This window comes from Phytophthora sojae, assembly GCF_000149755.1.
Source record: "Phytophthora sojae unplaced genomic scaffold PHYSOscaffold_16, whole genome shotgun sequence".
Classification (NCBI taxonomy): Eukaryota; Oomycota; class Peronosporomycetes; order Peronosporales; family Peronosporaceae; genus Phytophthora; species Phytophthora sojae.
Genome location: NW_009258130.1, coordinates 686,186 through 707,943, shown reverse-complemented (window position 1 = coordinate 707,943; position 21,758 = coordinate 686,186). Strand labels below are relative to the sequence as shown.

General features: G+C 55.5%; 7 protein-coding genes across 7 annotated transcripts; 3 read left to right on the top strand and 4 right to left on the bottom strand.

Moving 5' to 3' along the window:
* Positions 1 to 269: 269 nt before the first annotated feature.
* PHYSODRAFT_449487 (hypothetical protein) lies at positions 270 to 635 on the top strand (the record flags this gene model as incomplete). Its single annotated transcript, XM_009540848.1, has 1 exon — positions 270 to 635. A coding segment is annotated over one exon (366 nt), but the record flags the coding sequence as incomplete, so codon positions are not given.
* A 127-nt stretch (positions 636 to 762) lies between these two features.
* PHYSODRAFT_533580 (hypothetical protein) lies at positions 763 to 2,000 on the bottom strand (the record flags this gene model as incomplete). The annotated part of the gene is made up of 3 exons (XM_009540847.1): positions 763 to 910; positions 976 to 1,500; positions 1,576 to 2,000. The coding sequence occupies 3 exons, from the start codon at positions 1,998 to 2,000 to the stop codon at positions 763 to 765; spliced, it is 1,098 nt and encodes a 365-aa protein (XP_009539142.1).
* Positions 2,001 to 3,048: 1,048 nt separating this feature from the next.
* Positions 3,049 to 5,477, top strand: PHYSODRAFT_320146 (hypothetical protein; the record flags this gene model as incomplete). The annotated part of the gene is made up of 8 exons (XM_009540846.1): positions 3,049 to 3,082; positions 3,153 to 3,256; positions 3,636 to 3,815; positions 3,837 to 4,116; positions 4,212 to 4,518; positions 4,558 to 5,107; positions 5,147 to 5,389; positions 5,418 to 5,477. The coding sequence occupies 8 exons, from the start codon at positions 3,049 to 3,051 to the stop codon at positions 5,475 to 5,477; spliced, it is 1,758 nt and encodes a 585-aa protein (XP_009539141.1).
* A 4,420-nt stretch (positions 5,478 to 9,897) lies between these two features.
* Positions 9,898 to 11,165, bottom strand: PHYSODRAFT_534064 (hypothetical protein; the record flags this gene model as incomplete). The annotated part of the gene is made up of 2 exons (XM_009540845.1): positions 9,898 to 10,582; positions 10,702 to 11,165. The coding sequence occupies 2 exons, from the start codon at positions 11,163 to 11,165 to the stop codon at positions 9,898 to 9,900; spliced, it is 1,149 nt and encodes a 382-aa protein (XP_009539140.1).
* A 709-nt stretch (positions 11,166 to 11,874) lies between these two features.
* Positions 11,875 to 12,756, bottom strand: PHYSODRAFT_533584 (hypothetical protein; the record flags this gene model as incomplete). The annotated part of the gene is made up of 1 exon (XM_009540844.1): positions 11,875 to 12,756. The coding sequence occupies one exon, from the start codon at positions 12,754 to 12,756 to the stop codon at positions 11,875 to 11,877; it is 882 nt and encodes a 293-aa protein (XP_009539139.1).
* A 1,208-nt stretch (positions 12,757 to 13,964) lies between these two features.
* On the bottom strand, positions 13,965 to 16,754 carry PHYSODRAFT_342396 (hypothetical protein; the record flags this gene model as incomplete). The annotated part of the gene is made up of 6 exons (XM_009540843.1): positions 13,965 to 14,356; positions 14,536 to 14,698; positions 14,748 to 14,825; positions 14,920 to 15,423; positions 15,477 to 15,686; positions 15,756 to 16,754. 6 exons carry the CDS (start codon positions 16,752 to 16,754, stop codon positions 13,965 to 13,967), a joined length of 2,346 nt encoding a protein of 781 aa, XP_009539138.1.
* A 780-nt stretch (positions 16,755 to 17,534) lies between these two features.
* On the top strand, positions 17,535 to 21,709 carry PHYSODRAFT_342395 (hypothetical protein; the record flags this gene model as incomplete). Its single annotated transcript, XM_009540842.1, has 5 exons — positions 17,535 to 17,642; positions 17,680 to 17,823; positions 20,527 to 20,803; positions 20,885 to 20,976; positions 21,332 to 21,709. 5 exons carry the CDS (start codon positions 17,535 to 17,537, stop codon positions 21,707 to 21,709), a joined length of 999 nt encoding a protein of 332 aa, XP_009539137.1.
* Positions 21,710 to 21,758: the final 49 nt, after the last annotated feature.

Genomic DNA, 21,758 nt, shown 5'->3' with positions numbered 1-21,758 from the left:
CTCGTGCATTAGGCCCGAGGTGCCGCGATAGAGATAGATAAGCTGTATAACAAACAGTCCATATTGCATCATCTACGTTTGCTCGGATCCCGGCGCCAAGTGTTCACGCCGGTGTTTACCCGAAGGTCCAGGACACGTGATTATAGACCCCAGCAAACGTCAGTTTTGTACACTCGTGGATCATTCTTCACTTTTCCAGGTCAAAGATGAAGCTCCACGGCGCTGCAATTGCCGTGTTGATCCTAACAGCGATTCCCAACGGCAAGGCAGCGAGCATCGGACATGATAAAGTCAAACCATTCCCGCAACCAGAGCCTGTCACAATTTCCGAAAAGGCTGCCGTCACGTTCAAACCGCAGCTCCTCATCACAAACGGCTGCCACTCGTACCCTGCAGTCAACGAAGCCGGCGAAACTAGCGGTGGATTAAGCCCGACTGGAGGAACCAGCGCGAAATGCGGTGGCTCGGCCCTCGGCTCGCAGGTGTACGGCCGTTCCAAGTGGTACAATGACATTTGGGCCATGTACTCTTGGTACTTCCCCAAGGACTCCCCGTCCAGCGGACTTGGAACTCGCCACGGTTGGGAGAACGTCATCGTCTGGATCGACAACCCCGCCGTCCCTGCGCCCAAGATCCCCTCGTAGGTCAAACATATCTGAATTCCAGTCCATGAACATGAATTCCAAGGGAAACAAAGTATACATAAGAGTGATTGAAGCGCTCGACCTAACACGTACGTGTACGAGTTCTCAGGATGCCCCTTCATCCCCAATGGAAGTAGCCTAAGATGTCCTTGAGGAAGATTTCCCATCCAATGGCAATGATCACCTGGAACACGAGCATCCAGATGATGATCCACTCCAGCTTCGCCCCCTGGTGGTGGGTTAGTTGCTGGTTCAGAACACCCACTCTGTGAAAATACAAAAATTAGCGTTAGCAACCGAGAGATGGACATAATACTTTGGTGAGCCTCACAAGTCACGTAGGATACTGAGACGCTTGTTCAGGATGGCCACGCGGTTGGACACGTCCTGGTACTTAAGCATTTTCTCGTATAGATACTTGAAATCATCGTTGTCCTGGGACTTGAGGAAGTACTCGGGCTCATCCAGAATGTTCGAGTGGATGTTCACATCGGCCAGCTCGATGAATAGCTGGCCGATCAGCTTGGACGTGTCGTCTTGAGAATACTGGATGGACCCAACTGACGCGAGACTGGACGGAATGTGCTTGGTCGAGCGGATTCGATCTTCCACCCGAGTCTCGAATGCCCCCAAAGTAGCGGACTGTGACATCGCGAACGAAAGCGCAATCTTCTCGGCAACGGTCGTCGTGCAGAGCACAATCGAGTCTTTCGCGATACTGGATCGGTCGCCGTAGCTGAACTCCATGTCATGCGCGTCGACTTGGTCCATCAAAGCAGATGAAAACGGTGTCAGCATCATAAGTCGTCGAGCTTCCTCCTCTCTCGTGAGCCCCCAGAAGACACAACAGCCCGTGCTAAGATACACAGACAACTCTAGGTAAGCCCCTCAGTTGTACGACCGCTAAATAATACCCCAGCAGTTTACTTACGCAAAGAAGAAGGCGTGTTTCTGCTGGAGAGCTGCCGCTCGTTGAGCCATGTAAGGGTCTTCATTGTCCATCCCTGGAACCTCCACAGTTTGTTCTGGCGTGAAGCTCGAGTGCAGCACTTCCAAGTACATTGTGTTCTTCCAGTTTGCAAGTCCGAGGCCGACTTGAGTTGCAGTTGTAGACACCCCTCCCTCCTTTTTCGCCTCCGCAGCTTCAACGCGACGACTTTCCCTCGCGCTCTTGTCCATCCACTTGAGCAGCTTGAACAGCGCGATCTGCTCGCACGTGTAGTAGACAGCAACCCGCCTCTTGTCAGTGTGCGTGGGCGGCAGCGGAGGCTTGAACAGATGCACCCGCGCCAACTCCTCGTCGTAGTCCGGCGCATGTGCACGCCAGCGCCGTCCACTCGGCCGACGCGCCAACATCCCCGACGGGATCGAGCCGTTGAGTCGGTGCATCTGCATATTACAATATAGTCAAGTCAATCTCCGTCATTAAATATCTACGTTCTACTGTACTTTACTAAGTATTCTACTTCACTCTACCCACCGCTCGGTCTTTGGCTTGCAATCCGGATCGACGAGCTTTGGCCTCCGGGAATCCGACCGCACGCACAGGTGCAGACGAAGTAGGAGGGGTATCTGCAACACTTTGAGCAGGTTTGTGCACCTCTGGAACGGTTGCGAGGGGGGCATCCAGCAGCACAATTGGGATCGTGGGGGCCAAAGCCTCGATATCTTCCGCTTCGTCGCTGTCCTCGTCCTTGTCGCCATCGTTCGGGTCCTCGAGTGAGACGGGGATCGCAGCAGCCACGGGGCTGAGCTTGTGGCGGGTGCGACGTCGACGCCGCGCGGGTTTCGAGATCCCCGCCGAGATCTCGATGGAGGGCGGCGACTCCTGCATTATTGGTAGCCTTCAAGACGGGGTGGTGGACTAATTTGTATATTGTGCTTTTCAGTTGTTTTGGCGAATCGGACGTGTAAAACAGCTACCTACTAAGATGGGCTAGGTTATCGGAGCAGATTAGCAGGTCCGTCGTAGGGAATTAGGACCAAGAATTGCTAGTCCGATGGAAGCACTTGCGCAGGTCCTACAAACAGCCGAAAGCCCGAATGTCGCCCATTTTCACGGCATTCGGGGTTTGAGGTCTTACGAAGGACTCCTGCCAAGTCTTGTGGCAGGACTTTCATACGAGCTGACTCTAATACGGCGTATGTCAAACGCAGAATAAACTTAGGGAAACACGATGCAGTCGATACGTTAAACACTCCAGTCTTCGCCCTTCGCCTTCGCGGGTTCCGGCATTGCTTGCTTCCCTAAACAAAGCTTGCTCGGCTTGGACTCCAACCGGAGTCCATTGAACGGAAGACTCCGGGAGACCGCTCATCGGACTCGTCCGAGATTTGCATCTCAGATTTAGAGACCGCCAACCTCAGATTAACTGACCTCCAAAGTCCTACGCAGGACGGCAAAATGACCGAAAGGCACAATACGCCCTTTCAAAGGGGTACGATATAGTAAATGCCCTTTCAAGAGTAATATGTGAGGGGCTATAGTCTCTATGATGGGGTTTACAGTTATCAAAGTGACGGTTTTCCACTATCAACATGGAGGGGCAATGGGGCTTCTTGGCTCCGTGGTGCCAGGTGCTTCAGGGCGAGGTGAACTACATGGGCAGCGAGTGCAGCGCGTCGCCCTTCATGGAGCGAAGCTTGTGCGTCTGGCTACCGGAGCGGGACCACCTGGAGGGTGTGACTCGAGGGGTGGATATCAGCGATGCAGACCACGAAGATTTATTCCGGAAACAATTCCAGAAAACTCGGGAGGCCATGGCGCTGTTGGCGGCTGTGGCTCACGTGGATTATGGCGCGTGGAGGTTCTTACTGGAGAAGTTTTGTGGCGTGGACTTCGGCCTGGAAGGGGGCCCAATTTACGAGAAGAAAATTCCAGTTCGGTATGTTGTCGAGCTCGACCAGCGATACCAGAGCCGCCTGTTACGTGGCTATCACGACCTGGAGATGCACAAGTACGACATTGTTTTCTTCTTTGGGGTGCACCAGCGCCTGCACCCCAGTGAGGAATATCGGGAAGCGCTGCAGCGGATCGCTGCCCTGGACAAGAATCCGATCTGTGAAACATCCGGCTTTGACTTTGACGTTCCTGTGCGCGTGGACTTTGGACTCCCCGAAGATGCTGATGTCATAAAGGAACTGATCGACGTTGGACTTGCGGAGAAAATCGTGAAGAAGCAGTGACAAAAGTACGTTGAATCCGATGAGAATCAACCTGTAGCAAGTGGAGAGTGGAGATGCACTTTCGTTATGGACCGGGCGATTGTAAACCTGATAGGCCACGACATGACCCCGGCGGTGGGCCCGGCGATTAAAACCCTGTTGCACCAGAATGCGTGGTTTTCCATGATGTCGCTGGACTTTCAGAGCCAGCTGATGGCGTCAGCGCAGTGCTACGGCCAGGTCTTTTCAAGTGTATTTGGTGGCACTCGCCGGTCGCTGCAGCTCGCGAATACAAGCTGCCACCCCGGTTTTGAGCCTGGGGGGGGGGGAGCTCGGATCCGCTGCAGTTAGGCGAGATCGGTGTTAATTGGGATCCAAGACTGCAAACGCATCATGCCGCAGCGATATGCTCCGCAATGACGCACAATCAGATGTCAAAGAACCTAGTGCTGCGGCTCTGGATGAGCACCCACAGCCCGGGCAGAAACAAAGAGTACTGGAAGTGGCTCGCTTATGCGCTCTTCTCCAAGCGGGCTAGTTCGTCAGTGGAATCGTTGGCGCTGATGAAAGTTTGCAGCATGGGTTTGTCAGATATGGAGGCATTTACGTCCATACTAAGATCCGAACACCCAGAAGAAGTTATTTGGCGTGTCGCCTGGCCTCGTGAAGTCGAGAAAAGCGACACTAAACGCGGGCACACTGGTTCGATGTGTGCTGGGTGATCGGAATGAGCTCACAGAAACCATAGCATTCGACGCGATGTCCGAACTGTCAGTGACGACGGCAGTAGCAGCTGGATTGACTGTATCGTTCCCGGTTACGGTCGATGCCAAGTACAACGGTGCGATTTAGTGCTTGACGGTGATGGTGGAGATGACGACACACCGGCTGGAGGTGAAGCTATATCGTCGCTCAGACTTGAGTTCAACAAGCAGACCCCCTCGATTTCCGACGGAATGATGCATTTATTTGCTGCTATTGGATCTTCACTAAGATATCTGACCCTGGATGTACCAAGAAGAGAGCTTTTCATGATACTCCGGCACTGTCCAAACCTGGAGGAATTATCACTGTGCGGTGGGGTGGTCGATGCGCGATTCAACTTCAGCGACTACCATGAAAAGGGGGAAGCGCTACCAGAACTCAGCGCCAACTGGGATTCCATCTCAGCGGTTGCAACAGTCCTAGCAAACAACGACAACTCCCTAACCAAGTGTACGCGTCGGGTCCGAGTTCGCTTCATGGATTCCACAGACGAAGTTGGTACGTCCGTGGATTTACGAGAACACGAACGCCGGGTTAGAGCGGACTTTGCAGCGCTGTTGGACATGTTGAAGACAAACAAATTCCTGGAATATCTCGAAGTGGCCGTTGCTCCTGCTTACGAGCAGCACCTGCCGAGTTTCAGAAACCACCACCTTGAGCCAATATGGCGCGCACTCAACCCGTTGCCACTGAGGAGCAAACTGGCTTTCCTCAGTCTTTGTACTTGGTCACTGGGGTCTAAACCCTCACTTGCGAGACCAAAACGACCTCGAACCCAATCACCAACTGACCCAACGAGCCCGCTGAACCCGCACGTGCTGGCGAATATTTTTGAGTTTTCAGCCGATCCTGTTCTCCGGGAAGTCTACTTTCGCAAGTCCCACCGGATCAAATCGGAACTGATATGTCTATCTAGATACAATACATTTGCAAGTGGACTGCAGGTTAATACTAAGTATACCTTTACCCACAGTTCGGCCTATATCAAGTCAAGATATCGACGATTATCGAACGCTTCTCGCGCTGTCGCGATCATGACGAGCCCTGCATGTGTAGCTTCCAAGATGTTTCTCGTCGTCGAAGCATCTCGTTCAACCGGTGTTTTGAGTTTGGCCACGTTGAGGTTTTAAAGGTCTTCAATGAGGCGAGCACGTCCACCACGTATGACGAAGATGGAAACATGAGAAGGCGTGTGGGCCAATCGAGTTCGTGGTGGTCTGCCGAAATTGATCCGATGTGCTGGGCTGCAAGTGGTGAACATTTAAAAGCGCTCAAGAGGACGTCGATTTCACTTGTAGCCTCGTCGATGTAGTACAAACGCCACCGATTGTGCTGAATGGAATTCGTGGCGAGTGCGCTTGGACACCGGTCTCGTAAGAAACAGCAACACTTCGAACTGTAACGCGTAATCGTTCTCAATCACTAGCTGTATATGACCTTCAGAAAGTTGCTGAATACCCAAGTGACTATCGGGACATTGTTGGAAGTCGCCTTTCTGCTGAGAGCTTCGGCTGTGCATGTTTGCTGTCGCTTTTCCTGCAGCAACTTCACGGTCTCGAACGTGGTCACACTATTCATCGCTATCGTCGTACAGGGGGCGGTCGTGTTGAGCAGCAACCAGTGGACCACCGAGTCATAACGATAGGAGGATAGCCGCTGGACCACACCAAACCGGCCGTCTGTCGCGCCCAGCGCGTTTACCGTGCATCCCTCCGTCCGATTGGCGTGAAGCCACGCCACCACCCAATTTTTTGCGAGCGTCTCCAGTATTCCCCAATTTGTTGACCACCAGCCTCGCTCTGCAATATGCCCCATAGAGTCGCTTGCGCAACGGCTCGAAACGAGAAAGCTGCTGTGCACCAGCAACCACTCGCCGTTGTCCTCTCTCACCACGTCCCAGTTGTCATAGCCTGCGTCCTGCACGATCTTCGCTGGTCCAACCCACTGGTGGGCCAGCTTTGTAATTCCTTTGCCCTTCGGCGGCCTCAATACCCACACGAGGTCGCCGACGGTGAACCTCGTAGTCTCGCGCACCCTCTGATTGTAGTATCTCTCGCGCCTGCGCTGATCCTTAGCGAGTGCCGCCTTAGCCACCTCTGACGCCCGCGTCAAGTTGTCAACGAGTGCCTTGTAACGCTCAGCAAACGTGCCAGCCCTCGCTGTCCTGCTCATCCTTGTCCTTAGCAGCTCGTTGGGTGCGCGCAGCTTGCGCCCCATCATTACCTCGTTCGGACTGAAGCCCGTACCCGAACGCTTCGCGCCGTTGTAGGCGTACGCAGCACATGGGAGCCATCGATCCCAGTCGTCCTGCGCCGCCGCTACGTAAATAGAGACCATGTCCTTCCAGGTTCTATGGAACCTCTCGACCAAGCCCAGTAAGGCTGGCCGATACGGCACCGGTGTAAGCTGTCTGGCCTGCAGCATGTCGACCAGCGCCTCCGCCACCTTTCCGTTCAATTCCGGTGCACCGTCCATCACGACCTCCATCATGGGTCCGTAGACGAACACCAACTTGTCCATCATGAACTTCGCTACGTCCGTGGCCGTGTGCGCCGGCGTCGCCGCTACCACCGCGTAGCGAGTGACATAATCGACGGCCGCCACCACGTAACGGTTGCCATCTGCCGTGACTGGTAGGGGTCCAGCCACGTCCGACGCCCACCGATCGCCTGGCTCGCCAATGCCTTGGCTTCGGAGAGGGGGTATGACCTCCTTAGCCTTCGCCTTCCTGGATCCACAGTCCCTGCACGACTGGACCCACCGCTGCACATGGGCCCTCATGTCGGGCCACCAGTAGCTCGAAAAGATTCGCGCGTACGTCTGCGGTGTGCGCAAGTGGCATGCGTACACCGAGTCGTGGTTCTCACGCAGCGCCGCCGCCCACAGGACCGTCTTCAGCACCGTCCGCGTGCTCCCGTCGCTCTCCTTGATGCACACCACGTCATTCACCACCACGACCGGCCGAGCCCCGTACTTGCCCTTCCGTCGCAGCCTCTGCACCGTCTTGTCACGAGCCTGTTCCGCTCGGATCAGCGTCTCCGCCAGCTGGCCTTCGCCGCCAGCCGCCGCGTGCTTCTTCACCTCGAGCCTCGCCGTCACTTGGTCGCACTCCGCCGCCTCGGGTCACTTCGTCCCCGTGCTGCTCTTCGCCACTGCGACGCGCTTCGTCGCCGCGCTGCACCTCTCCGTCGCGCCGCACTCCGCCTCCGTGCGCCGCTTCGTCATTGTGCGTAACTTCGTCACTGCGTCGCTCTTCGTCACCGCGCTGCGCTTCGTCATCACGTCACCGTTCGTCATCACGCCGTTGTTCGTCATCCTGCCGCTGTTCGTCACCTTGCCGCCGTTCGTCATCGCGCTGTGCTCCGTCATCGCGCCGTGCTTCGTCACCGCGCTGTGGTTCGTCATCGCGCTGCTCACCGTCGCCGCCAAGTGCGTTGGCATTTCCTCGTGCCGTCCCGCCACCTCGCACTTCGCGGCCGGGCCGGATTGCCGCTATCATGCCCGCAGGCGCGCGGGACAACGCATCTGCCACCACGTTGTCCGCGCCCGGCCTGTAGGTCACTTCAAAGTCGCACTCCTGGAGCTGTAAAGCCCATCTGTGGAGCTTCGCGCTCAATGTCGTGGACGACATCAGCCACTTCAGGGCCGAGTGGTCCGTCACCAGCTGAAACCGCCGCCCGTACAAGTACGGCCTGAACAACTTGACGGCCCAGATGACCGCCGCGCACTCCAGCTCGGAGATGCCGTGTCGGGCCACCGTCTCCGAGTTCATCTTCGACGCGTACGCCACGGGCTGCTCCCCGTGACCTTGATCCTGCATCAGCGCAGCGCCGAGCCCCACCACTGACGCGTCCGTGACCAGCGGGAACGGCCGCGAGAAGTCCGGGTACGCCAACAGGGGGCGCTCGGTCAGCGCCTTCTTCAAATCTTCGAAGGCGTCCTGCTGAGATTCGCCCCAACGCCAAACTACTCCTTTTCGTAGTAATTTCGTGCCCTGCTCGCGAACTCCGACACGAAGCGACGGTAGTACCCCGCCATGGCGACGAAACGCTTCGCGGCGTCCGCGTCCTGCGGCGCCGGGAAGTTCATCACCGTGCTTACGAAGCTCTCCATCGGTCGCACCCCGTCTCCGTCGAGTTCGTGGCCGAGATACTCGAGCTTCTCGGCTCCGAACGTGCACTTCTTGGCCTTCAGCGACAGCCCTGCTCGCGAGAGTCGCTCGAGGACCGCCGCCAACTCGACCACATGCTGCGCAACGTCGCCCTTGGTGAACACGATCACGTCGTCGAGGTAAACCAGGCAGCTTTGCCAGACAAGCCCTCTGAGGTCCGCGTCCATCATGCGCTGAAACGTCCCTGGGGCGTTGGCCAGGCCGAAGGGCATCCGTACAAAGCGGAAGAGCCCTCGCCTGGTGACGAACTCTGTCTTGTCTCGGTCCTTCTTCGCAACGGGCACCTGCCAGTACCAGCGTCGTGAACCTCCTGGCCCCATGCAGGTGGTCCAGCGTGTCGTCAATCCGCGGCAGCGGATATACGTCCTTCACCGTGATCGCGTTCAGCATACGGTAGTCGATGCAGAACCGCACCGAGCCGTCCTTCTTCTTCACAAGCACTACGGGGAAGCCCCACACCCCGTGTCCTTCTTCGATCACTCCGTCCCGCAGCATCTCGTCGACGTGTTCGTCAATGATCCGCTGTTCCTCATGTGCGTGGCGCCGCGGACGCACTTTGACCGGGGCCTCCGTGCCGGTGTGTATCTCGTGCTCGACGCCCAAAGTCGTCATCGGTGGCCATCCGTCCCGCGGTTCCAGCATCGGTGGGTAGAGCCGTAATAGTTGTAATAACAGATCCCGATCTTCGGCACTCATCTCTCCCACGTTCAGGTCCGCTTCGTTGCTCAGTGGTCCTGTGTTTGCACTCAGAGTCTCCAGCCACTCGCTCAACCACTCACAGTCGAGGTCGCCTTCCATGGCGAGCACCGTCATCTCGTCTCCGATTGGCACCCACGTACCCAGCTTCTCATTCGACGGTAACTTAACCGTGCTCCCGTACAGGTTCATCACGGGCACCACGATCTTTCCGCCACGAACCGTCGTCACCGTCGGCCCCAGTAAGATATGCGACTCACCGTGTACCTTGGGCGTGAACAGCCCTTCCGTGCCGTCACCGCCAGCTCAACATTGTGGCAGGTGCCTGTACGCACCCGCGCCCGACGCGCCATCCGCACCTTCGCCGGTCTTCCGCCGCGTTTGCCGTTCGTGCACCAGAACGGCACCACCTTCCTGATGTCGTCCTCGTACCACTTCATCTCGCAAGAGACGAAGTCAATTTTGACGCCGTGCTGCAGCATCCAGTCCTCCCCCAGCAAGAACTCTGACGACGCGCCCTGCACCATCAGCGCGTCGACATGCATGCTCTGGTCGTACTGCGTGCGGAACTGGAAGCGCCACACCCCCAACACCTTCGACACCGCACCAGTGAAGCCTTCCACGTAGTCGACGGGAGGTAGCTTGCTCAGGTGCTTGCCCAGCGACTGCCACTCCTCGCCCACCACGCTGTATTGGTCCCCCGTGTCCAACTTGATCTCCCGCTGCTCGCCGCGCACCCGCACATTCACCATCGGCAGTGAGTCGACGGTCGGGGCTTGCTCCGCCCGTAACTGTCCCACGCGCACGGGTCGTAGCTCGCCGTCGATCGCCTTGACGTACGAGTGTGCGTACACGCTCCTGCTGTTGTACTCGTACTGCTTCGCGTGCTTCGAGCGAGTCCCTCGCTTGGTCGAGACTCGCCTCGCACTTGGTGGCGTGAAACCCGTCGCTTCCGCCTCCGCGCAGCTCATCGTCGTGCCTTCTCCAGCGCTCTTCTGCTCTCCGAACGCAAAGTAGACGTTTGCCGGGTGCTGCGCCCTGACGAGCGCTGCACGCAGCTCGCGTTGTTCTTTGGCCTGTGCCTTCCGCGCCCGTTTCTCGTAACGACGTCGTGTTCGCGATCGCCGCAGCTCGGTCTCGCCTGCAGCATGTTCGTCACTCTCGCCCACCGTTGGGTCTTCGGCCGTGCTCACCTCACCGCCAGCACGGACAGAGGACCCTGCCGTGTTGTTCGTGGCTGACTCACGGTGACTCTCTCACTGCCTCCGTTCGTCCGGCCGTTGTCGTCGAGCCTTCGAGTGCTCGATGCGTCTTTGGCGCTTGCGCGCTCGCCGCGCTGCCTCCACATCCTTGGCTTGTACGCGTAGCACCTTGGCCTTGGCACGGTCGCGTACCCGTAGCTCCTCCGTCACCACCTCTTGGACATGCAGCGTGCCGTCTTTCGGTTCGTCACCGTTCACCAGGGTCTCGGGCATCGCCGTTCGTCCACGTCGTGGGTCGTCGTCTCCGTCGGTGTCACGTGGCATGGCGCCGGCGGATGCCACGACGCCATTGCTCTCCTCGTACAACCGCTGCACGGTGCGCAATTGCGCCTCGACCCGCGCATTCAGCTCTTCCTTGCTGGGGACGCCGTTGCCGTCGAAGCCGCACGCCTCCAACAGGTCGTGCGTGTCGACCACGACGCGTCTGTCGTGGCCCTCCGTCTCAGTACCTCTGTTCGTCATCTCCGTCACTGCAAACCTCACGCGCTTACACGCGTTCTCGTCGCCGTCGCCCTTCGTCACGGACGCCGCCCTCGGCACCGCTCCTTCCGCGTCGGTGGCCGCGTGCGCCGCGCCATCTCCAGTCGACACTTCCTCCGTCGTCGCGCGCGGGGCGTCTGGCGCCACCGCCGTTTCCGTGGCCCCGTCCACCAGCGATACCGTCACTGGCCCGTCGTTCGTCACCGCCGTTACCCGTGCCGCGCCATCCCCAGCGTCAGGCACGGCGCGACATGCGCCCGCGCTGCTTGCACTCGCTGCTCTCGTTGCGCCGCTTCCTCCGCGACCACCGCTTCCTCCAGTGGCCGCTCCTCGTTGTCGCACAGTGACAGGACACACTACTACAACTCCGTCGTGGAGTGGAGTTGCTTTGTAGTTCAACAAAATACTTGGCTCAATAGGTAATTGCAAATGAATGTGTAAGGATTACTCGTTGAATTCTTTTTTTAGCCAGCTTTCGACGTGGTAGGTAGAACTTTCGCCCCTAGTTTATTTTGCGGAAGATAGGCTGCATCGTTGCTTTACACGTGGTAGTTTTAACGTTTTCCTCATGCGTCCATCTCACCGGCGTAAGGGGGGCAAATGAATATATTTTGCCTCGACTTGAATTCGAGGGCGTGGCGAGCGGCCCCAATGCCTTGATTTGCGAGTCCGCGCTGGAATGGTGGCGAGGCTAGATCATTCGCTTGGCGAGGTCCCTCGTTGATTTGGCCGATTGCACTGGATACTCTTCGAAACACCGCGACATCCACCGGCGCAGTAGTTTGATCGCGAGGCCATCTGCTTTTCCAGCGAGCAGAGCGCTGGCACCTCCGCTTCTCAAGGAGTGTGTCGAGTAGTTGGACTCGGGTACTCCAGCCTTTCGTGCCGTTCGCTTGATCACTGTTGCTACTGTTTTCGTGTCGAGCTCCGCGCATAGATACTTGTGTTGGACAGCATTCAGGTCACGACGCGCTCGGAGAATGTGTTTTAAGGCTCGGACCGGGCATAGTGATCGATCGCCAGATTGGTGCATGGTGCGCCGTGATCCCCGCCCGTACTGGTCGTTTTTGGCTCCTCGTAGGCCGATTGTGATTGCGCTTGCGCTTGACGCGGTGACTTGGTTACCATTCGAGTCAGCGAAGGAAACATCTTTGGTCTGGAGACAATAGAATGATCGCCGCTTGCCGATGGCGAGATATTCAGATCTCCTCAACAGAAAGAAATACCCGATAAGGACGCTGCCCCACAAAAGGCGATCCCTCGGCTGCGTGAAGTTGAGAGAGCGCCGCAGCAGATGGAGGAATGCGGGCGTAACGGGTTGTTTCTTGCGGACTGGGTCGGACATCCTCTTGATGCCTTGGCGCAGGATGGTCATTTGGGGCGACTGACGAAGCTGCAGGCCACAATAGCGACGGTGATACCAGATGACGCTGGACAACTTCGACTGGATCGTGTTGTGGTGGTTGCCGCGGCGTGCATTGTTTCCACCATATTTCCAGAGGTAAATTGCGAAATAAATCAGCTTGTTGGAACTTGCCCGACCGGAATCTGGTAGCCAGGTGTGCCAGCCCATCAGTTTTCAAAAGCGGCGCCATTGCTTCCAGTTTGCGTTGTATTTCATGTTTGACGAACTTGCCAGGGCGTGGCTGCACAGAATCGCTCCCACACGCTTGAGAGATTGTCGAAGGGAGGTACGACGTTCACCTGCGTTCACGCACAAGAAAGATCAGACCACGTTGCCCATAATGGATGAGATTCAGTCCACGCCCGTGATCCCGCATCCGCCATTGTGTTAAGCTTGCCAGGAATGTGGATGGCAGTGAAGAATAGGCCATATTTGAGCTCAACCATAGAGATCAGTCGATTGTAGAGCTGCGCCGTAGGGTGGCGGCTGTACCGACGACTCACCCACGAAACAGCGCTCATATTGTCGATGTGAAACTGGACGTGGGTGGGCTGTGTCGGAGATGCATTCTGCCAGTGCGGTCCCCACAGGAGTGCGGCGAGCACAGCACTCTGAAGTTCGCGTACGTTGATCGAATTCTGGTACGACCCACTCTGGAGCTCTGCGCATTCTTCGTCACTGTATTGCAGTCGGATATACTCACGCCGGCTGGTGTCCAAAGCACACAGACCTGTGTAGGAAGCATCCATCTCCACGATTATGCACGGGGGCGTAGTTGCAGCAAACTGTGATACTGGAATCCCATTAAACCGGTCTCGGTTGAGCATGACCGCTCTGAACCACCGCAAATCTTCGATGGTATCGGTGTCAAGGGCGCGGGCTCCGTAAGGCAGCATTGCCACGGTTGCCGTGTGAGCCCTCTGGTAAAAGGCCCTAGCGGATGGAAAGCACGAGGCCACGTGGCGAAACACACCGAGAAGCTTCTGGAGGTCGGATTTGGAGGCACGTCCGGCATCGAGAACTTGGTCGACTTTGGTGGTAGCCCTCTGTAGTTTTTCCGCTGGGATGGATACGGTGCCGTCGGCGGCGTCCCACATTAAGCCAAGCGCAACATTCTTGGAGCGCCACGGGGTAAACTTCCGGTCATTGATTGCTGTCGGCCCTAAGACAGTGGTCATTGCTTTTCGTAGCGCAACATTGGTATCGTGGCATCTTCGACCCTCATCAATCTCAACACACGTGTGATCATCACACCATACATTCCCACGAAAGGGGGACGCATTGTGGGTCGAGGAGTCCGACGAGTGCGAACCCTCATAAATATCATTGATGGCAGACCCCGCTAGATAGTAAAAGGCTGGCGACCCACACCAGCCTCAGGCCAAATCGATGACTACGTAGTCGTCGATGGCAAAAGCAAACATGTGCACGGCATCCTCGTGGACAGGCACGTGACGAAAGGCACCGGAGACGTCTCCGAGCATCAATAACACGTCAGCATCAGGCTGGGCCGTGCGTAAATCGTGGATCCGGCGCGCAATATCGCGGGGAGGGTTGTAGGAGACTGGCGGGAAGTTGGAGCGGTCCGTAAAGTCGTTCACCGATGCCCCATCAGGATATGAGTAGTCGTTAATCATCCGTGTCTCGTTGACGGCCTTGTCAACCACTCCAACCGGGCTGAGGAATATCTCAGACCACAAGTCGAGCACACTCGCGTTGAGTACGAGATAGCGGCCATCTCGCTGACCCTTCCTGATGTGTTTGAGGACTTCGGCAGAATGAACAATGGCGCTCTTGTGATTGGAGGGCCGAATTACTTGCCGATCCGCTTCGTCATTGTCCAACGTGGACGTACCCCTTCCCTGACAACGCCATTCCACTGGCAAAATAGGTCTGGGTTTGCTGCTGACTTGTTGGACAACTCATACAAGGCTTTGTTGGGCCTACCATCCTCCTTGGTCTGCCCGCGTATCAGACGCACGAACATGGGCAGCGACAGATTTGACCGATACGCCAACATGGTGAGGAACTCGACGGAGTCTGTATCAATCTTGTCGTCCACATGACTGGTAGGAGCAGTGCGGATGCATATTCGGCCAGGTTGGAGTGTCTGTCCCGCTCGGAAATATCAGCGAGGCGTTGTAGTAGATGCAAAGTACTTGATAGATCTCGAACATCTCGAGTCCTTGTACACGAGCGCGATTTTTCACGAACATCAACACTTGATGCAGCTTGATCTGCACAAGCGGGCACAGCACGCAAACACGGGGCACCACGGACATCAATCACTGGAACAGCAGATGATAGTCATTGTTGCGACTGTTCTGCTACTCCTTTGTACTTTTCGGTGATGTAGGCTTTCACGATTACAGGAAGGAGCTTGGGTTGAAAGTGCGCGCACTTGCTGTCAAAGCAGTTCCCATTCCCGTCGCCGGGGCAGCCGACGACCGAGGTTGCCTTCATACACAGGCGCTTGTCACCTTGACGCGGTAGTGCAGATAGCACGGCAGCTAGGATCGATGACGTGCGGGGCTGTCTGTAGACACGGCGGGTGTCATCCTGACCGTGGCGGGCCCGCGGATGGGCATGCTCGAGCTCGCGCTGAGCTCGTCGGAGCTCTTCCAGTTCCAATAGATCCTCGTCCTTTCGAGCAAACTCTTGCTTACCGATACTCCGGGCCGCGTCAACGTCGCGCGAGACAATCATACTCCGAAACTTGCTAAACTTGCTCGTGATCCAAAACGCCATAAGCTTCCAGCCGACACTGTCGGAGTCGGACAGGCCTTGGTAAGAGTCGATAAAGCTGATCGCATCGTCAACAAGGTTCACAACCGTCTGAGTGAAAAATGCTCAGCAAATTTGCGAAGGGACCGCAATGATCTGCTGACATCGGTGCGCGACCTTGCCGTTTGAGCTGGGCGCTGCGTGTTGCGTTCCGAGAAGTCCGTAAAGCTGACTGTCGAATCATGGGCATTTACGCGAGTCATCAAGTCTGCCGGATGGCAGTGCATCAGTGAGAGTCCATGGACGCCAAATCCAAAGTCGAGAAGACCACGGCACACGGGTGGCACGGCGAGGAAGGGGGCGTGGACTCGTTGCTGCATACGTTCGAAAATGTAGTTGCACGACTTACCTCGAAATCGCGGGTGTAAAATTGTCCGGCTTACGCGCTGCTGGGTCGCTGATGGTCGAAACGCACCCCGACTGGGCTCATTGTCATCGTCGTTTGAGCTAGGCTCGTCGTCCTCGGTACCATAACCAACTCCATAGTCAAGAAGATCGTCGTGTGCCGATGCACCATCCCGTTCCGGGGCTCTTGATCGCTTACCAAGCATACGATTCTGATTGCGCAACGCCTGGATATCATCATCCGTTGCCTTGCTTGTGATACTCAGTAGGTCATCAGGCATGTGAGATGACATGGGTCGCTGTGGTGCAGCTCCGGGGCCTGATCGATCGGCACGTGGCAGTTGCGGGTCGTTGTAAATGGCTAGAGCGTTCTTTTTGCGCTGACCCATGAGGCAATCGAGAACGTGCTGCCGTCGTACTTGCACCGTTGCCAGATCGTGGGGGCGGATGAGAGGCACGATTTCCTCGGGTATGAAGGGAACTGTCAGCATGGACTGCACCGACGCTGGTAGCTCTCCTCGACGCCTGCGGCAGGCCATAATCACTGCATTCTGTTGCACGAGAAGCTCCTTGGCGTTGAGAACCATGTCTGTCACTGTCGCCCCAACTTGAAGGGCGCACGTTATCGGGTCGGCCTTGATGATGCGAAGGGGTTCACACAGTCGTACCGTAGTAACTTCCTGCCCGACTAGCACGCTGAGCGATGGGCCGGCCGCCAACATCTCGTAGCGGATCACGACTCCATATGCCCACTGGCCTGTTGAAGGACCGCTGGGTTGAACGAACGCGACGGGTTGTCCCACGTAATCTCCGGGCCAGAGTTCAGCCCCGGCGGCATCGACGACGCGGAGGTCTATCTCAGCGACTGGAAGCTGGAGTTCGTGGCCATCCTCCACGGCATCAGGGCCCACAACGCGCACCGTCGCGCTATCTCCTTCAATGTGGAGCACCCGAACGTAGCAGAACTCGGTGAGCGTAGGAGCGTGAGCGGGGCCAATGAAGGCGAGCGAGTTGGCGGAAACGGCATACGGGGACATGGTCGCTGGCGTAGATGCAATGGCTGGAGACTAAAGGCGCGGGCTGCTCGAAGAGAAGTCGACTGAAGGGACACGTCGGAAACCGCTGAGAAGCTATTTCAGCACCTCAAGGAAGCATTCAAAGTGAGATCTAGACGGCGGCATTCGCCGGCTCCCCACTAATAGCTACATCAGCCTTAGGTTCTTACCGCCTATCGGAAAACTAGTCATCCTCACGGACTGACCCTCATATCGTTCCGCGATATTCTGCCGTCTTGGAGAACTTTCATTAAAGGCAGCAGCCTGCTAACTTCAACTAGATCCAAAATATTGTCGGTAACACTGGATTGTACGCGAACGATGAGGAGTTCTCCGTACATTAATTATGCTGCATGGCTAAATGATACTTTAGATACAAAACAAACGATTCTGAAAAAAACCTCGATCCAATTCTTAAGTGCTATACTTCAAATAAGTTCGTGCTGTGTCTTCTCTCACTCGAGAATCCACCTAAGTCTTGACATGTCGATCCCCCCTTCTCCACCTTCAACTGGCAGAGTGACAACTCGCCAGCGAGACGAGTTCATAATGGAGAAGAAGACGTCGAAATTCTGGTGGCAAGAGATAAACCATCAAGGACGTAGCGAGGCTTATTACACTACAGAGTCGACTGTTTTAGCGCTGTGATGATCGAAGCTCGGTACTCGGCCTCGGGCAGGACGGTGGACTTGTACATGACCAAAGTGCGGTCAGGTCCGCACGATCTCGTGGTCAGAAACGTGAACTACCAGCTCGAGTGCTATGGAGAACGGCAAGGTGCTGTTTGTCGGAGGTGGGAGCTTGGAGCTGGTCGTGCCCGCCACGCAACAGCGAATCGTGCGTCGGGTGGACTCAGCTGTGCGGCCGAGGGTGAGAGGCCCCGATTCGCCCTCGGCTGGTTATTGAGGTGGAGTTTCACAATCGAAGCCTGAAGGTGAGCGACCGCCACACCCGCGAGTTCTTTAAGTTGATCCCACGAATCCGAGGTGCGCTGCTGTTCAAGGCTGATGTTTTACTGGACGCTGGTCCGGTTAACGCCAATGGAGTGCCGGTCGACCCAACACCGTTTCCTGATGCGCAGATCGAGCTATGGGGCTCTACGATCGGCTTGAGTAGTTTTCAGTTTTAACTATGACCTCATAGCCAGCAACGTCGCTGGCGCTATCCAGGGCGGCATTCGGGTTCGGCCATTCGCGTCATATTGATTAAAAAACATAAGACCGTCATGAAGGACATGAGCGTTTTACCTGATTTCATGGGTTTATCGCGTAGTCTAAGTATGAAAACCATGTCTTTCAGTCCTGGCAAAGGTTTTGCAATGGGCGCGATAACGTACGTATCTTATCGCTCGTCTTGCACCCGTTGCTGCTCTTCCGCACTTTGTAACATATTCTTGATCGTTGACTAACGCCGGGATGAACAATAGCTAAATATGAGAGGACTAGGCGATTTTGGGGTACTTCGCGCTTACCACAACAAGGCTGCACATGGGTCATGAGTGGCAAAGTTTTATCTAGAAGCAATTTTATTCTCTTAACATACGGTAGGCTCAATCCACTAGAACTGCCTAGTTATTTTTCAGTGCATATACGCGCTTTCGCACCCGCATGCTGACCTTCCCTTGAGCAGCTTTACGCGCTTCCTTTAAGCTCACCTTCTGTTTTGCTGGCTTTGTATTAGCTTGCATCTTATTGACCGGCCGGAACCGAGATTGCGTCTGACTAAATCTGCGCGCTATTGGAGCTTTTGATTCAGAGCCGTTCACGTCCCTGTTGGATGGCCAATAATTGGGCTGGGAATGGGCTACAAAGACCACCACGGAAACCCAGTTAGTATCACCCCAGCCGCAATAATAACAAGGCACAGAACTTACCGTTCGTCTCGGAATCTTCCATCCTGGGTCGGGTATTCCGCTGTTCAGTACGCGATCTACTTGTAGCTGCCGAATGATGTCGCTTGGCACCTGCTGTCAGTTGTCTTATCTTCTCAGCATTCTTCATCTCTCGGTCGGAAGCAGCAGCAGCAGCAGCAGTGGTTTCTCTTGGTTCTTATTTTGCAGGCGTATTCAGCGCTCCTAGTTCTAGGAAACGCCTTACGGATTGGTGTGCTGCCGTTGCCTCTTTCTGCGCCTTTTTCTCTACGGCGATTCTCTTCGCTTTTAGAAGCGCTGTCACTCTAATAGCTTTTTGAGCAGCAGCAGCAGCATGACCCTCCGCCTCTATCTTGGCAGCCACTTGCCTGGCTTTTAGATCCGCAACAGCTCTTTCTGCCTCTTCCGCGGCAGCTTTCGCTGTTTGTTCTTCTTTCTCTGCAGCTATTCTTCTGGCGTTTTGATGCGCAGCAGCTTTTTCTGCGAGTACCGCCGCCACAGCAGCTCGTCGAGCTTCTTCCTCCGCGGCGACTCTCCTTTATTTAAGATGCGCAACTACTTTCATAGCTTTTCGACCAGCAGCGGCGTGATCCCTTGCCTCCTTCATTGCAGCCACTTTCCTCGATTTGTCATCGACAGCAACCTGCTGGGCTTGTTTCATAGCAGCTTCGACTTTCTTGCGCACACTTCTCTCGTCTTCAAGTTGCTGTTCCGCGTCGACAATCTGCTGCTTCAACTCTTCAAGAGCGCCATGAAGTTCGGCCGCCGAGACTGGAGGCGGATCGCTTGGCAAAGTCATTCGGATGATGATCACTGCGTTCGATCTTGCTTGTGCCTGCTCCGTCAAGATCCGTTCTTGTCGAATAGCATGATTGAAAAAAAGTAACGTAGTCTTGGCTTCCTCCAGTTGCTGCTTCATGACGTCAACCCCGCCGCCAGCTCTGACGGGTCGACTCGTACTCAGCACCGTAATGTTGAAAAGTGAGGTCTGAATTGTCACGATGGCAATGGAGTAGTGCGACAAGAGCTTTCAAAGCCCCACCACATACGGCGTATATTTAGGCGCGATAAGTGCTCGAAGCTGGGTGCTTATCAACTTATCTGACAAGAACAGAGCGGTTTTTCTGATGAAAATAACTCTTCATGTCGTTTTGCCAAGGCGGAAGAACGCCTTGCGCCCCACGCGCACTGGTGTTTTTGACACAACCGATCCGCTCTAGTAGTTCAGAAGCTCAAGTCGGAGGCATCTGCAGTGGCGGCTCAAGTTCTCGTCAAATGAGCAGAGAAAGCCGGCACAGCCGTGGTGTCGATTCCGACCAAGTCTCCGCCTCGACAACATCGCACCCAGCAATCCCTCTGGGTCCACCCTTCGAGGGAATTTCTGTGTTGTATCCGTGGGACGGCAGCTCACTAATTCTTCGCAACACGCAGGAGGTCCCCGACAGTGTGAAAGAATCGCTGATATCAAAGCTCAATTTTGTTCCAAGTTCCCTCGCTGGAGATACAGCGGCATGCCGAACGAAATTTGCTGGGTACAACTACTTACGGAATGGAATCAGCAGTGTTCAACTGGACGATGCAACGCTGTTTGTTGCGCTCGAGCTGCTGGCAATTTCTGCGCAACGGTATCGAGACGCGAAGGAAGAGCTGGATGGGTATCTTCGGGCATGCAAACAGACCAGGACGGCTGTCCATCCGTTGGCGTTGCTGGCGTGATATCGAGTGCAAAAATGTCAATCAAGTGCGGCCGTGAACGCACCGCTGGTATTTAAGAAGTTTGGCCTATTGTTCCCCGATGCTGTCAAAAAAATGTGGTTCTCTGAGACTGAGCGCGAGATAAATACCCGATGCACAACCAGCCTGTTCACAGGTTCAAACAATAAGCTGGAGCCCAAGGACGCGCTGAAAGAGGAGTGGAAGAAGATGAAAAAGGACCAGAACGTCCGTTCCGATGCAATGGATGAGCTGCTCGAAATCGTGGGTCTTCAGAAGGCGAAGAACGAAGCTGTACGGGTGTTTAAGAGCTCTGTGGCCTTGCAGAAAATGCCTGCAGATGTACGAGCCAATAATATGATGGCGTTCAACTATTGCTTTGTTGGAAACCCTGGAACCGGGAAAACCACCGTAGCTCAACTCCATGCGCAGATTCTCGTCGACGCAGGTGTCCGAAAAGGCAACTTTGTTGAGTGCGCGGCACAGCAGATAAAAGATGAAGGCGCAGACGAGTTTCGTGACAAATAAGACCAGGCCACGGGCAGCGTTCTGTTTATCGACGAAGCATACGAACTCGATCCAGTCGGCGATATGGCGGGAAAGCCGATTGTGGCTGAGCTGGTAAAGACAGCGGAAGACAAGCGCGATGAACTCTCCATAATTCTTGCAGGCTTTGAAGATGACATCCATCAGAAGCTTTACGCCTATAACGATGGGTTACCTTCGCCCTTCAATGAAGTATTTTTTGAAGATTTCGACAAGAACGAACTTCAGCTCGTGTGGCATCAACTCGCGGAGGAGCGAAAATGGACATAAGACCACAAGGTTGCAGCCGTTGCCTGCACTCGACTAGACAAAGCGTCCGGTCGTAAGGGGTTTGGCAATGTCCGGGACGTTCAGAAGCTTTTTGAAAGGGCGGCAACAGCGGCAATGGCGCGACCGGATTTTGATAAAGGTTGATGTGCTTGGGCTGCAGCCATTCTCAAACCCCAAGTTGCATGGTATAATGAGAGAGATCAAAGGGCGCATTGGGTGGAACGAGATAAAAGCGAAGATCGACCAGTTGGCGAAAATCAGTGATGAAAACTACGGGCGCGAGTTGGAAGGAGTTGCCCCACATCCTGTGGTTCTACATCGGCTGTTCTTGGGTAATCCGGGGACGGGCAAGTCGACGTGTGCGACCTATTCCGGTCGCGTGCTCAAGGCGTTGGGCTTTCTGTCAAATGGAGGCGTGATGCTGAAGAAGGCAAGTGACTTTACTGGTAGCCACGAAGGGGACACGGAGAAAAAACGAACCAGTTCCTCAAAATGGCACAAGGAAAAGTCCTGGTCATCGACGAGGCTTACTGCCTAGATGGCGACCTCTATGGCAAAAAAAGTCCTCGACACACTTGATCAGAATA